The sequence below is a fragment of the Bemisia tabaci genome, unplaced genomic scaffold (assembly GCF_918797505.1).
Source record: "Bemisia tabaci unplaced genomic scaffold, PGI_BMITA_v3".
NCBI lineage: Eukaryota > Metazoa > Arthropoda > Insecta > Hemiptera > Aleyrodidae > Bemisia > Bemisia tabaci.
The window spans coordinates 466239-482072 of record NW_027311734.1 but is presented as its reverse complement, the minus strand read 5'-3'; the positions used below and the strand labels follow the sequence as shown (position 1 = coordinate 482072).

The window sequence follows — 15834 nt, the reverse complement described above, 5'->3', positions numbered from 1 at the left end:
CTGTAGAGGAACAGGTAGGCTATTTGAGTGACATGGTCACCTTGAACCCCTATAACAGAATTGGAAGTGTCTCTAAAAATCCGGGGCCTCAGTGATGGCCCTATGCTGCCTTGACCACGATACCAACAAAACTAACATGACTGACAAAATTAACTTAAAGAACAACTTTAGAATATGGTTGCCTTTTTCCGTCTGAAGATTAGAGAAGGATTCATATTAATAGTTCAGGTACTTCTTTGGTTGAGTATAAAAGTTAGTTGCAATTTGAAAACTAAAGTAAACATCTAAGCTGAAACACTTCACCCAGAGATTCAGTCTGGAACAAACCAACATCTTAAATCTACAAATATGTATGTCTTTACAAATAAACAAATGTATAGATTGCTCTTTTAAAATTCTTCTTTGTGCAAGTAATACTGAAGAATCCATACAAAATTTTAAAGCAGGTACTAGAGTGACGCACACGGTGATTGAAATTTCTCGGTATGAATGAGTAAGAAAACTTTACTCGTACCTAACGTTCACACAACTACTAATACAAAACACTATCAATAGATCAAACAAAAATATAAGAAGAAACTAGTTATTAATACAGTTAAATTTTTACTAAGCAAAAAACCTAAAAATTCTGTTGTATGCAATGTAGAAACCCATCAGAACAAAAAATAACAACTGTAACCAATGAGCAAAAATGACTTTACAGAATATGATCATCAATTGAGCTATCAAAATGCTTGCTTGATCCCTGCAAGTAGAACCATTAATTTTTGTAGGTTGTGGGTGCTGCCATGTCCTGATTTGAATCTCTCATTAAAGTATTTTGGCTGCAAGACCTTGTGTTTCTCCTTTATTTTCAGCGGCAAAAAGATAAACAAATGTAAAGTGACTTCAAATTAAAGAGCAAAATATTGAATTACTGTATGCATATTCATTTTCATTTTCAGCAATGCATCATCAGTCAATGGGGATGCAGTCTCAAAACTACATGAGGCACCTAGAAAACAGCAGGACAAGGTTGAACTCTGACCACTCGGGTATGAATGGTAAGCTAAGCCAACATGACTGTTTTTTTGCTCGATTGTGTTGCTCAACTTTCAGCTCTGCGGCTGATTATTGAAATTGATAGACAAAGCTATAGACAAAGAAGACATAGGGAGTATGGAGCGATCCTATTGGTTGAAACGGGTGGTTCCTATAGACAAAGGGAGAAAATGATAGACTAACTGTCGGGTCTCTCGTGGGTTGCCGTTAGTTAGTCGATTACCTACCTCCTTTGTCCATTGCAACCACCCGCTTCCACCATTAGGATCTCTCCATATCTCTTTTGTCTCCTTTGTCTATGGCTTTGTCTATCAATTCCAATAATCGGCCCGCTGTTCTTGCAACTTCCCTCTACTTATTACTCCTCTTACCACTTATCCATTTAAGGCTAGAACTCCGTAACTTTTTCCTACATTTTCAATTTTTCCTCTCATAAATGTTCCTAACTTACAGGAAAATCAACAAGTATTCATCCTCTTTTTTCAAAATTACCGTGCGGCATTTTTAGAATTTAAATGGAAAGAAATGAAGCTTGAATATTCGTAGATTTTCCTGTAATCCTCAGAGCATTTTTTTCGGAAAAAGAGTTTAGAAAAAAGTGCTTTAAATTCATATCACAACTTCCTCGCTTTAGATAGCAGAATTGTTTTGAATTAAACATAGAATTCAGGGTTCTAGATTACAATAAATCAGTAAATCATTAGATAATTATCCTAATTATAAATATTTGATTATCATTAGATATTATTGCTCTCTTAATTTTTTCAAAAAGGTTTAAAAGCAAACAGTCAGAACGGATTTAGTTTAAACAAATTTTATTTTTGAAAATCAAAGGCTTTAAGACCTTTAAAGGTCTTCAATCAAGTATAACTGGAAATCTGCAATGTCGCAAACAGAGACACATAGTTTCCTGCTGCGACCAACACCATACTGGGCAAATGATAATGGTCCACCATACAAGGTACGAATGTAAGTATTATGATACATGTTTCTAAACCAGAATTTTACGTATAACAAGATTTTAGTATTGAAAATTACTAAAATCAACTCATAACTAAGATATTAATGTTTTTATTTTATATCGGTCATGGGAAATTTGAATCGCCCGGTCACAAGAAACACAATACTTTACGTGAGTTAAATTGCGCACCTCAACAACAGTGGCAGGCTTTTTAATCAAATAATGTTCCTTTTCCATGTTGTGTCGTGCAAAGTGTCAACAACATTCAACAGTTAAGCCAAAGCACTGAAATTGAGGTTGCCATCTTTTCATACCAAGGAGACTTTTGCGGCAACGTCTCATCGCATGATTTGACTTGCGTAGACCCTTGTGTTTTCATGAGTGGGAGGTTCAAATTTACAATTCAAGAAACATTAAATATCTTGGTTAGGAGTATATTTCAATCATTTCCATTGCACGAATAGTGCTTTACATGAAATTTCGTTTAGGATACATGCATCAGAATGCTTAACTTCGAACCTTCTCTATTGATCCATTGGAAAACAAATTTTGTTATATAGAGCTGTCTGTTGTTTAGTCCTTCTGAGCTAGACAGCTTAAATTTTTTTTCAATTTTCTAGGAGTAATAAATTCAGCAGCGTTACTGGTGCATACCAAATATTAATTCCACCAATAACTTTGTCTCTTTATTCATATTTAATCAGCTTGATCTAAGTCAGCCTTTATATCTGTTCCAAGGTTACCTCTCTGACGGTGAAATCCTTCAAAACGGGTCAAGTTCAAGATCAGTGTCAGATTTCTGTGATGGCTATATGTCAGAGGGAACAGCAATTTATGGTTCTTCTCCCAATCACCAAAGGTAAGGAGAACTTCTCATTTTACACTGTCATTGTAGTTTGGTTTTCTCTGCACATATTTACAGTCAAAACCCTGAAAGGAAAAATGATCCTCTGAAAAACTTTTGATGATTAAAAAAGAATGAACATATTCAAGGAATTTTCCTGTTAGTATGAATATGACTCTCATTTGCATTATATTTAAGTTTGGTAATTTTTTTCCCTCTTTATCATCTTTGATTTGCTTGTTGGTTTAATGGAAATTTGTGAAATCCATCATACCATCAAATGGAAATTTTGATTTCTTTTTTGAAACTGAAGGTGAACTCCATATTAAATCGGTTCAATCAGTGGCAACGAAATTAATCAATGCTTTGCTGTGTCTAAATTACTGCTTATACAAAAATATCGTTATTGGATCCGTATAAATGATGAAAAACTGAAGTTCTCTGTGCACTTATAGACTAAACGTAATTCTGTATTCTTACTGTGTAGGGATCACCTGACTTTTTCTAGTTACTGGTTTAATGATAGCCATCATCATATAACAACCTGGCACCATTAGCAACATCTAGCAACATTAAATTTAATATTGACAATGCACTTTTTCCCCCTAAAAATGCATTAGAAGAAAGATTTTGACCAACAATGAAGAAAAACTTCATCAAAAACTCCTAGGTGGCTACATTTCACCTTCATGGCCTTGACCTGGTCAAATTTTAAGCAGATGATATGATCATGGTCTCAATGGATAGCTTAGAATTTGGTCTTCAAAATTAAACATGAAACTAAGATTATGTCGCTAAAATTATTAGTTTTGAAATGGCAGCGTCAGTCTCAGTTTCTTAGGAGTTGATTGTTGACAAGACCTGAGGCTCTGTAGTGTTTCTTGCTCCCATTCATGAAGGAACAGTAGGTTGAATCGCAAATCGCCCGTTTTTGTAGAGACTCTATTGTAAATTGACAATTTTAGTGATATGAAAGGGACCAATAATCCTGTAGAAAATTTTCCAGGAAAAAGGATTGGGTGATATCTGTCAGAAAATTAGGTGGAGTTTTGATTTGTTGTGGTTGAATTGCTTGCAACAGCTTAGCAGGGATGTCCATTGATCTTCTACATTATTTTTCACATATTTTCTTGAATTATCCAAAAAATATAGTTTCTCTTCAACTTGCTCTGAAAGGTACTGAAGTCAGGGGGAAAAAATCCTGAACTTTCCGTAAGTTTCCTCAGTGACAACAAATTATTGAATTTTTTCCTCAACAATTCACAAAAAAAGTAATTTCTACAGATTCTTTTATCTTCAAATTCATGCAGTAGAACTCAGGTTATCTGCGATAAGGGGCCGGAGGCGCCACAAGTTATGAATCGCTGAGTGTATGTCATTGCTCCGCCAGTAGTACAGTAGTTAGCACCTTTGACCGTGTGACCTGAGTTTAGACTGCTTGGCAAATTGAGAGAACCAGCTGCTGGAAGATGAAGACGGAATGACTTTTTATGACTGTCATCATTCATTTGACCACCTCTTTCACTCTTTTCCATCCATGAAAACAAAATATCAGTGCTCCAGACAACCGCGGATAATGTAACCATAGATAACCAGGGTTCTACCGTCATACCTTTGAAAAATTAAAAGCTTCTAAAATCCTCGTTCTGGAAACTTAATGAGGATAGAAAACTCTATCATGAAGAAAAGTGCAGTCAATGCTATTACTTCTCTTGATGTTTCTCCTCAACAAAGACTTTTCCAAGTTTCCTCTAACATTCTCCTGTTTTCCTAACTTTTCCGTTCGTCTCTTATCTAGTTCTTTGTTTTTCTGGACTTTTTCCAGTCTCTTGGATTTTCCTTTGTTCTATTTTTTCAATTCATTTTTATCGAAACACTGATAAATTAATTCGGATAACTGGAATTGGATTTGGATAAGCGGGAATTTTGAAACGTAGGATGTGTAAAGTTGTAGAAATTAGTGATACTCGATGAAAAATGAATAAACTGAGCATATAGGCTGTCTGCCAGGCTGAGAAACTGAAAAGTTGTCGAAGAAAACTGAGAGATGTCAGATTAGCCTGGTGAAACCAAAGTAAATAAGGGTGAACAGGGAAATTTCAGAGAATTAATTTCAGAGAATTTTCCAAGACAGACCAGAATTTTTTCCTCATAGTAAAATCTCTACTCTGAGTTTATGGACATTGGAACAAAGACTCCTAGAAAATTCTAACTTTTCAGAACAAAAGTAAGAACTTGGAGATATAATGAATGGAGGAAATCGTCAGAAATCTTCACCAATCTAGATTGTTGATGAGTGAAATCACCATTGAGTACCGATTTACACGCAGTTTCGTCTCCAAATGTTGCCTTGATGCTAAGAAATCTCTGTATTTTCTCCAACTGTGGGGATTGTTACCCTGAGAATGAGCTATCTTGGTAAATTCTTTGGAAGGCTAAACCGTCTATTGTGCCCCAAAAAATTTCTGCTCAATCCTGTATGACCGCGTATAGTGTCAGCGGCATAGGCGATAAGCTCACAAGTATACCCTATCGAATTGCCTCAACATCATCGAACTTGTCAAGATTAGCACTGCAAAAAAGTGGTTGCATGGATAACGGCATCATACTTTTCTCAAACTTTTTGGGCCTGGAATGTTGAGGCTGAGCTGTCCTGCAAAAATATGGTACACCATTAAGAAGCCCTATTTTGCCCCAAAGAATATCTACATAATCATGTATGACCTGTAAGCTTTACCCTCCACCCTCCCCAATATAGCTTTTTCATTCCATGTTACCGCAACCAGGACCGGATTAAGGGGGTGGCCACATGGGCCGCGGCCCATGGCAGCAAATCTAGGGGCTGCAAATTTTGCAATTTTTTTAAATGTAGGTATAAAAAAAATCGGATTTCGAAAAAAAAAATTACAAACGAGAAAAGACTACAAAATCTCTCATTTCCTGAGAGTAAAGTAATTTCTAATTTTGTCGTCTTTCAGTGATACAAGAGACAGCACCTTTAATTAGTCGAGTTAAGAGAGAAACCAAACACACAATTTGGCCTGGAATGGCGCGACTTAAGGAGAAATGATGACGAGGACTTGAGACGAAAAGGAGAAGCCCTCGGCGCGGCAATCGGCATGTAACACACATTAGCGCCTACAAGACTGCACGAATACTTCACGCATTGCATCAAACAGTGCGGATATTGTGGTCAGCGTGAAACGGATAGCGCCTACAAGAATGCATGAATACTTCACGCATTGCGCCAAACACAGTGCGAGTGTCAGCGTGAAACGGATAGCGCCTACAAGATTGCGTGAATACTTCACGCATTGCGCCAAACACAGTGCGGTTATTGTGGTCAGCGTGAAACGGATAGCGCCTACAAGATTGCAATACTTCACGCATTGCGCCAAACACGGTGCGGTCGGCGCGGCGGCGAAAGTTAAAATCATTAAACCAAATTTTGTGTTTGTTCTTTCATAATTTTTTCGATCATCTCTTATGAATGGAAGGCCTTGTCCATTAGAGATAGGTTTACGAAACTTGACTTTCGCGCAAAGTTCCGTGACCTTTTGCTAGTAGTGTTGACAGGGCTTTCTCAAAAATTGTGTTCAACACGAGTAAACGCGTCTTATGCACCCCTCCCCCGCTGGCACGTTCACGTGATGGTTTTTATTGATGTCTCAAAACGAATGAGAAGGGGGCGGCAAAATACAGGCGGCCCATGGGCGGCAAGTAGGAAAATCTGGCCCTGACCCCAACATGTTGCTATGACATCCTCGACATTGTCTGTATCAGAACTACATGAGAGAGTTGTTTTGTAGATGACATCATCGTACTTCTCTTAAACTTTGGGGGTCTGTAGCTCTGAGGCCAAGCTGTCCTGGAGAACAATTTTGGACAGGTTCTTTACCCAGAGAATTTCTACTCAATTTTGTATGATCTTGTATGAGCGCCCCCCCCCCCCCTACTCACCCCAATACTACTTATTGTTAGTCGCCCTATATTACTGCCGTGCTAAGGACGAACGCCGTAGGAGCCATCAGGCGTTGCAAATTTCCCTCGAAATGTCACACATTTTCAGGAAATTTTATAAATATCTCTATTCCGATTTTTCAGAAGATCTCATTCGTAATTTGACTTAAAAAGTCTAAAAATTGAAAGGAAAAATAAATTTCATTTTGCAAAAAGGAACCAGGAGCATTGCAATGTTGCAAAGATTGTGCAACTTCATCCTTTGCAATAAAAGCACCGAAATCGTGCAAAAATATGAAACTAATATGGTTACTGTTGTCTTAAATTTCTAGTTTTTGGGGTGTAAAATAGAAACTGTTTACTGAATATCAGGTTTTTCCTCCAAGACGAAAGAAGTTGCACAATCTTAGCGACATTGCAATGCTCTTGGTTCCTTTTTGCAAAATGCAATCCAAATATTCCTATCTCTCCTCGAAAATAAATATATTCTGAGAGAAAATATGGCAACGTTCGAATGCTCATGCGGCGTTTTTACTTAGCACGGCGGACTACCCCACCATTTTGCTCTGTCATCATCGAGGCTGTCAAAATCAGAACTGTAAGTTAGAGTCGTGGCGCGGATGACGTCATCGTGAAAACAAACGATGACGCAGAGGGTTGAATGATCGCGGGTGCAGAAGTGGTGTTTCGCTTCCGGGTGTGGGTCGGTCGCGGCGCGTGGAACCGGAGAGGGATCCCTCGACTTATTGTCAAAGCCCGTCGCTTACGTCGCTATCCTCTCTACTCCGGTTCGTGAGGGTCGCCGCCCCGGCCGGGAATCCAAAGCGGGGTCCCGAAGCGAGCTCGCGCGCCAGTTTTCCCGGCGAAATTTCAGCGTCGCGAAAGTACCTCTCAAGTCCCAAGATGTCTAGTTTTGTATAAAATCGTGTGAAATTCCGCACAAAATCGTTGAAACAGAGGCACTGGGCTCTTTTTCAATTTCTATGTACCATTTTGCAACGAAATGGAGATGTTGCATGTGTGAGGAATTTGCGATTTGACTGTTGATTCTTATGTAAAAGTTGGCGAGAAACACGATGGTGCCACTGGTTTTCTCTGAAATCAACTCTCAAGTTAAAAAAAAGCTCTCAAGTTGAGGCCAAAATGGAGGGGATATTCCACGCTATCCTGAGAGTCCACCTCTACATCAAGACGAACTCTCCATGCGAAGATAGGGAGCAAATACATTGACAGGGCTGCCACTTTATTTGGGGATTCTAAGACTGAAAACACGGCATCACTGCTAATGTATTTGCTCCCTATCTTTGCATGGAGAGTTCGTCTTGATGTAGAGGTGGACTCTTAGGATAGCGTAGGATATCCCCTCCATTTTGGCTTCAACTTGAGAGCTTTTTGAGCTTGGGAGTTGATTTCAGAGAAAACCAGTGGCACTATCGTGTATCTCGCGAACTATCACATAAGAATCAACAGTCAAATCGCAAATTCCTCACACATGCAACATCTCCATTCATATTACGCGCTCGTTTTGTCCTATGGTGTGACAGCGGCTTAAAAATGCTTCCTCGCCTTACCTGGATTTATGATTTTCTATTCTACCTAATTTTTCTAACTAGGTGGTCCTTAGGTAGTTAAAGGAATTGTATTTCAACCTTGTGTTTTAAAATGTCACTGCGCAAGGGAATTAGCGATTCTTCTAAGGTGCTGGTGCAACATCCCTCTCAGCTGTTGCTGAATCTCGGGAGCGTTTCGGTTCGTGTTTTTACTGCAAATTAAGGTCAATAAGGCATTAGGTCGATCGGGGTGCGGAAGGTGAGAGCTGTCAGTCGGCGCGGCGGTTAATGAGGGTTGCTGCAAGGGCTGCTTGCACTTGAGAGCAGTCGTGCAGAAGGAGGTCCCCCAGGGAGGGGGGCGGGGGTGAGGGGTTTGTTCTGCAGAACTGGAATGCATCTCGAATGAAGTGTGGGTGGGTGGTTGTCTCGCAGCATTGCTTCGTCGTCGGAGAAACTTGAGATTTCGACACGTGTGAGGGATGGACGGCACGAGAAACGGCGGCCCTGCTCTTCTCAGGGACGAGGATTAATTAGGCACGAGGAAAGCTGTGTTTTTTTCGCTCGTGACGAAAAATAACGACGCGTCGACAGCCGGGAAAACAGTTGTCGAGCTGAAGATCCTACTGTTTTTTTTTTTAATTGGCCGAAATAATTGTGGAACTCCTTCGTTGTTTTTTATTTTGACCGTTGGAAAGACCTGTTCAGCTATTGGTTGCCATGGGTGAGTTGCGCTGGTCACAGAATTGAGTTTCAATGCTTGATTCTTGCAGATTAGCTAAAAATAATAAGATCTGTCCAAACAGAAACTCTCTACGTTCAATATGAATGGAGATATCACGCTTTGAGAAATTCGGTTTTTGACGTCATCCACCTCGGTAGTAACACCCTTTGGTTTCTTTCACCTTGGTTTCATCAATCAGTGTGACGCACATTTCCACTGGTTACTTGGTTACTCAACGTGAAACTCGGATAACGTTTTAGCTGACGTTACAGGCGGGTACAATTTCATTCCTGAACGGCATTGTACAGAACTTTCTGCATTTCCCATTGCGATTTTCTAACAGGAGGATTTCGTCCAGTGCGGTATTGGTCGCGTTTCTGAATGGGGACTTAGTAGTTTTCATATCCAATGGAGAGAAATCACACACAAAATTCAGTGAAAATTAAATTGATGAGCAGCAGCACAACAATTTAGTATAAAATATTTCTTGCAGATAATCTGGATAGCCAATTGACGTCCATGCAGTCGAGACAAGTCCTTTTTTCTGAGTTCCATGTTCGACATTTAACAAATGATTCCCAGTTTTCGATACTGGAGAAATGTAGCCGGAGTCTGTCTCTCCCCTCGCCTCGTTGGGTGCGATTTGCTCATCCCAGACATTTGGTCTGGTTTCTGTCAAGTCAGAAGATGAAAGACTTCGCCTCTTCAAAACTATTCCTGCGAAACATTCCTGGTAGACCAACTCACGAATCCCTCTTTTACCTCGAGATAACTTATTCTCCACTCCAGATGTTCAGAATAAAAGCTTCCTCGTTAAAATATTGCAACCCTCCCAGTCTCCTTGGTTTGTTATTGACTCTTTTCATTGATTAAGGGCCGACGTCAGCAACGTCATTCTTTTGGCTTTCGATTTTTCGATGTTCCATGATGAACATAAGCGTAAACCATACGTCCAAATTTTATTTTGAATATTCATGAATTTACGTATTTTATTAAGAATTTTCCCCTTCTAAATCAGTCATCAATTGAGGGGCTCGGAGGACAAGGTGCATAAGTGCAGTTTTTGCTATTTCGAGAAATACGCGTTTGAAGTTTCGAAATTACATGGATCCTTAAGGGCGGAAAGAAAGTTCAAACTGACCTTTTGATGCAAAACTGAGAGCGAATTGTTCACAGGGAATGCATTAAGACTAGTTTTACTTGAAATCATTAATACCTCAATTTTTTTCAAAAACTGCACTTATGCGCCTTGTCCTCCAAGCCCCTCAATTCATGATGTATTAAACGAACACTGGAAAAAAAAAAGAAACACATTGGATCTTGAGTCCAAACTCTTATGAACACGACAAGAAAAAATACTCTTGATTCAATCAGAATCTAGCTTGGATCAAGAACCAAGCCTCTTAATTTAAGCGGATTTCGTTTTGATTCAAGCAAAAATCCGATTGAATCAAGAGTGTTTTTTCTTGTCAATGTTTCAAGAGTCTGGACTTTAGATCCAAAATGTTTTTTTTCCAGTGTAACAAATACCAATTGCGAGTAATGTATTAGATTACCCTGGCCTCAATACGATGAGGTCATGTTTTCTTCTGATGAGGCCATCTTGAGTGCATGAAAAGCGGGATACTATCTCGATTTTTATTATGAAATTAGGCAACTTTGCCGCGAGGGCGGTCGTTAAATGAAAGGGGTCGCGATGAGTAACCCCGCATGGTCGCAGGTGAACCGTTAATTAAGACGAATGACTTCCGCGGGTGGCGAACCCTGTACCCTCTTGTTCATTCTTCGGCGGTCAACCCTTCTTTTTGGCCCTTGTCATCACACGGCGTGACTTGATGCAGTTACGTGTTAATTTCGTGAAATGTGCGGAATCCCAGTTGGGAGAACTCCTAATCAGCTCCTGTCGCGTGATTGAGACGTAAGCGACGTACACGGAAAAAAAAAGAATTGCTGATTCAGCAATTCAATTGCTAAAAACAGTGAGTGCAATGTTTCAACGCAGATTTTACAACAAAAAAATGCTACTTTAACCACCCCCGTGGTTAAATTAGTTTACAATGTGGTTAAAGTAGCAGTTTTTTGTTGTAAAATGCGTTGAAGCATTGCACTCACTGTTTTTAGCAATTGAATTGCTGAATCAGCAATTCTTTTTTTTCCGTGTATTTTGCCGTACTCAGGAGAAACGCCTTATCAGTGGCTAAGGATCAAAACTTCCAAAGTGACTATTTTGGCGAAAATGAGTTAGCGCCATTTTTGTATTCCAAACTGTAAACTATGCAAGCTGATGGTTTTAGTTTTTTTCCAATGACTCATGAAAGCCCTGAATAACGTCCCGATGTATTAAAAAAATTGCAAACCTAAATTCACACTTACAAAAATGGCGAAGTTCTTTCTTCGTCTTGTAAACTTGTCCGTTGTGAGACAAGCAGTATTGTTCCATAGACAGCTTTATGAACATTTGAGTGCTGCTCCTCAAATAAAATATTTATTTTTAAGTTCGATGAGGAATGTTTTTCTTTGAAATTTTCGGATACTTTACATCAAACTGCGTATAAAATTCACTGAAAAATCGAAAGAAAAATATTTACAAGTTTCCCAAAAAATTCGTGTCTTATCAAACAAAATTTGACAACTTTCGAAGGTTCACACGCCTGACTTCCTGTAGTGGCACAGCAACCCGCGATAAAGTCGTGGCAATTGGGGGCTATAACATGTTGATTTGTAAAAATTGTGAATAGTTATATTTTAGGGCGATTTTTAAACACTTTGACGGTGACAGTGTAATTCCAACTTTGCACTTTGGTAAAATTGTTCCCTGCGAAGTTGCCAATTACGCCAAAAATGGTAAAAAATTTCCGCTACTGTAAATTGCAATACCTTTTTCCAGTAAAGCGCTCGGTACGTTTCGGATTTCCTTCCCACTCGACAAACGAGGAAAAAACGAAGCAATCCGACAACCCTGCCGGTCGAAAATTTTCAAATATCACCCGAAAATTCACTTTAAAGAAGGCGACGACGAGACATATTTTTTTTAACGCATATAATATGCGGTTAGTCTCAGATCGGACGTAATAACATTGTTGGGAGCTTTGACACCAAATTCAATTTCGGCGTACGAAAGGGGATGAATTAGTACCCCCGGGCGGTTTCCAATTCGATTCCAACATCAGCTCCGGTCGCAAATCGAAGGGCGCAGGGGAGGCAAAGCTTTTGATCTCGCTCCCTCCCGACCGTTCGTCTCGCCGAGATTCGGACGAAAAGGAATCAAGTGCATGGAAATGTCTATAAAATCACTTAGTTGTATATGGAAATCAACGGAAGATATATTGTTACCGAATTAAACCCAAGAAGTTGCTTCCTTTCTGTTAAACTCAGTTCGTGGACCCGGGTGCACAGGTGACGGGCCCGGGGAGCAAGGTGACGGAGGGTGCAGGATAAAGAGCTCGACGTTTACGCCTTTTCGAAGAGCCGTTTATTTCAAAAAGGACCGAAGTGCCAAAAATTCTTGGTCTCCGGAAATCGAGGGCGTTTCAGGATGACAAAGTTCGGTGTGTGGGCTCTTTTAAAAATAAACGGTTCCATTGTGATGTTGATATTGTTGCTACGGGATCGCGGGGGATGAAAGGGTGAAAGATTGGAGCCCCGCGGGCCGTGTCTTGACTTGACCTTGCTTTGTAAGGGTTGGGAATTTAACACGATTCAAATCTATTTGAAAGAGATCGAGGAATCTGACCGCTTCGCGTTTCACCCCTTGACTGGCGTTCTTAGGTTTGAAAAGACAGTTTTGTGACAATAATAGGTCAAAATTATTAATTAAAACTTAGGAGATATTGGGTTTATCTTGAGATTATCATAAGACCTGCCGATGGTCCAAAAATCGTGGAAATCGATGTGATGAGCCATTAATTACCGGTGATGGATAATGTAAAATTGACTATCTGGAGAGATTAAAATAACGATAAATAAACACGAATTACGCATCTGGCACAGATAATTCGTGAAAATACCATTTTTCTCTCAATCCCTTGCTATTTTTAAAAATATTTATTCTGAAAATCGACAAAATTGCTCTGAATGAATGAAAATAAAATATCAGGAATCCTACACACAAACGTTGTCGATGAAATTTGAAAATTTGAAAATTTTTAAAATTGCTCAGTAGTAATTCCTAGGAACACCCACCTATCAAAACGTATGAATATCTGGTGATCAGCTCAACCTCTGACCCTCGGGTTAGTGTACAAAGATCCAACAAATGTTGAAACGTAACTGAAAATTGAAGGTATATATTTCCGACAGGTAACGATGTATTAATGAAAAAATTTGATTTTTTCCTCATCAAATTTGTGATGAAACGCTTTTTCGTCTTTAGTATTTTGACAAAATCCATCGAAAATAATTAATCAATTTTACGACTTAAATTTTGATCACTCAAAAGTTTCGCTCGTCCACGCAGTGATGAAAACTTAATTTATATAACCAATGAACTATGAAAATTTCGTAATCCTTTCGCAAAATCTGATGCTGTTACCCACAAAGCTTTTGAAACTCTCGAACAGACCAGGGCGTTGATTTGATTTACACCCTGAGGCCGCTGCGTCAAAATTAATCCTATTTAATGAATTCAGTGTAGTCAGTCGTCACAAAACTCTTGTCTGGGAGCTTTCCAATAGGTTCGAAGCAACCCTCTGTTTTCCTTACTTCTGGTTGTAAATTAGGATTCAATTAGATTATTGTTCGGTTAAGAGTTGAATCCGACGTAGGCAGGTATCTAATATTCATGGCGTTTTCGGTTAAATGAATTCAAATGAGTTTCTGCGTTCGAAGCTTTTATTTACTCTGGGCTCGAATACAAAGCTTTGGGATCGGCCTAGGTCTGTTTCTGCCCCGAATTTCAATCGAGCCTCCTGTCTTCAATCGATGGTTGTTGCGCCTTTACAACATCCTTTTTGAAGCTGTGCTTTTTAGGCAAATGATGATGTAATAGGCGTGGAAGATAGCAGAAATCATCGCAAATTATATTCGTTTTTAAACGGTCGACCACGTGGAAATCCAAGATTCTGTCAATATTATACAATATTCTCTTTCTCTTTCAACTGAAATTTATCGTTCCGGGCTCAACGGCCGAAAGGTTCGGATGCTGAAGCCGTAGCTTCGACTGCTCCGAGGTTCAGTGACCGGAGCAACAGGTGCTACACCCGGAACTTTCGGCCTCTGAGCCCGAAACGGACAGTATGTCTATACAAGTCAGCCTGTAAGTACAAGTTTCACACCCGGAGTTTTTCCTTCTTTTTTTTTCAGTGTAGAATAGAGGTACGTATAGTTTTGTCCCTCTGATAACAGTCTGCGAAACCATTTTTTCGTCCCATCGATCCGGTTAACTCTTGAGAGTTTAGTTTTCACGGATCGTCAAATTCTTCTTTGTTCTGTTCATTTTTCTCTGTGCTTCCGCGGACCAATTGCGGGTAATCCCTTCAGTTCCGCCGCAAACTTCACTTACAGGCAAAAGATGGCGCTCGAGAAGGTGGGCTCAAGACAGATTAGCGCTAATTCGATGTTGGAAAGCCGCGGCATCGCGCTCGCATGATGCCCCCGCCGCAAGGGATGAAGGGCGGAAGTCCCCCGGGGTTTGGCAAGATGCGGTTTCCCTGTCTGAAAGGAGCGAGCCAGGGAGCCGCCCATTCCACGCGTCACATCTTATTCACAATCGGGAACCCCGTTGTTTGCGACGAGATTGCAATTAAATAAAGCCACGAGATAAACCATTTTACCTGAAGGAGTCCATGTCATTTTTTTGATTCGCTGGCTCCTTGTGTTTGTCCAAGGCCAATTTTGACGGATCAGGCATTTTGGCAGATTTCTTGGCGAATCGTCAATTATCTTGTTTGAATTTGAAATTCCTGAAGGTGGTACAAGCATTGTCTGTGGAGTTCTGAAATTCTACCGCTTGAATAAACATTAATCTCAACATTTTGCAATTTTTCACAAATTACATGGTATTTTGCTTTTAGCCAAATTTTTCACCAATAAGCTTCGGCATAATACCGTAATTTACGGTAGAATGTCCATAAAACCCACAACATCAAAATCTTCTGATGAGCTTGGAAATGGATTTTTGAGTCTGAATGGACTGAATTCTTTGCCGTTTGGACGCCCTTATTCTCATAGAGCAAAATTATCTATTTTTTGTGGAGTTAATCCCTATTCATCACTCATCTTAATCAGACTAAAATAGGCTCCGAAGTGAAATGTACTTTAGATTTCTTATCTAGATCGCATATTTTGTCTCTTCCTCTTCTTCTTTTCCTCTTGTTTTAAAGAATGTTCAAATTCCCAGTATCCATTTTAGTTCTCTTTCATGCACTGAGAAAGATCTCCCATCGGATCATTATGGTTTCTGTTAAACGTGCCGCAACAGGAATTTTTCTTTGTTATAACAGAAAAGTTCCTCGTCTTTGACGGTATTCTTTTTACCTCAAAATGAAGTCCTGTCGCAGTAAATAATTTTCCAGTCCATTCAACGAGAATTCCCGACGCGGCATATTTAACAAGAACATTTTACTCAGTGCAGGTTTATAGTGCGCTCGGAAAATTTGATGAGTCAGTATTACGCTCAACACAAGAGTTAAGTTAAAAAGCTTGTTCCATCTGGAGGATAATATAGGGGCTGGGGAGGGGGCGCTGGAGTCTTGTTTATTCTCGGCGTGTCTTTTCTGCGGGCGGGCAACGGCACCCTCGCGAGCGCGTAAACTAATTT

At 39.7% G+C, this 15834-nt stretch overlaps 1 protein-coding gene across 1 annotated transcript in view; it reads left to right on the top strand.

The window, feature by feature from the left end:
• sick (sickie) overlaps positions 1–15834 on the top strand; it is a 333346-nt gene that overhangs the window by 200140 nt on the left and 117372 nt on the right. Inside the window, 2 exon segments of the mRNA XM_072305631.1 lie at positions 945–1043; positions 2741–2861. Coding sequence (XP_072161732.1) covers positions 945–1043; positions 2741–2861 — 220 coding nt within the window.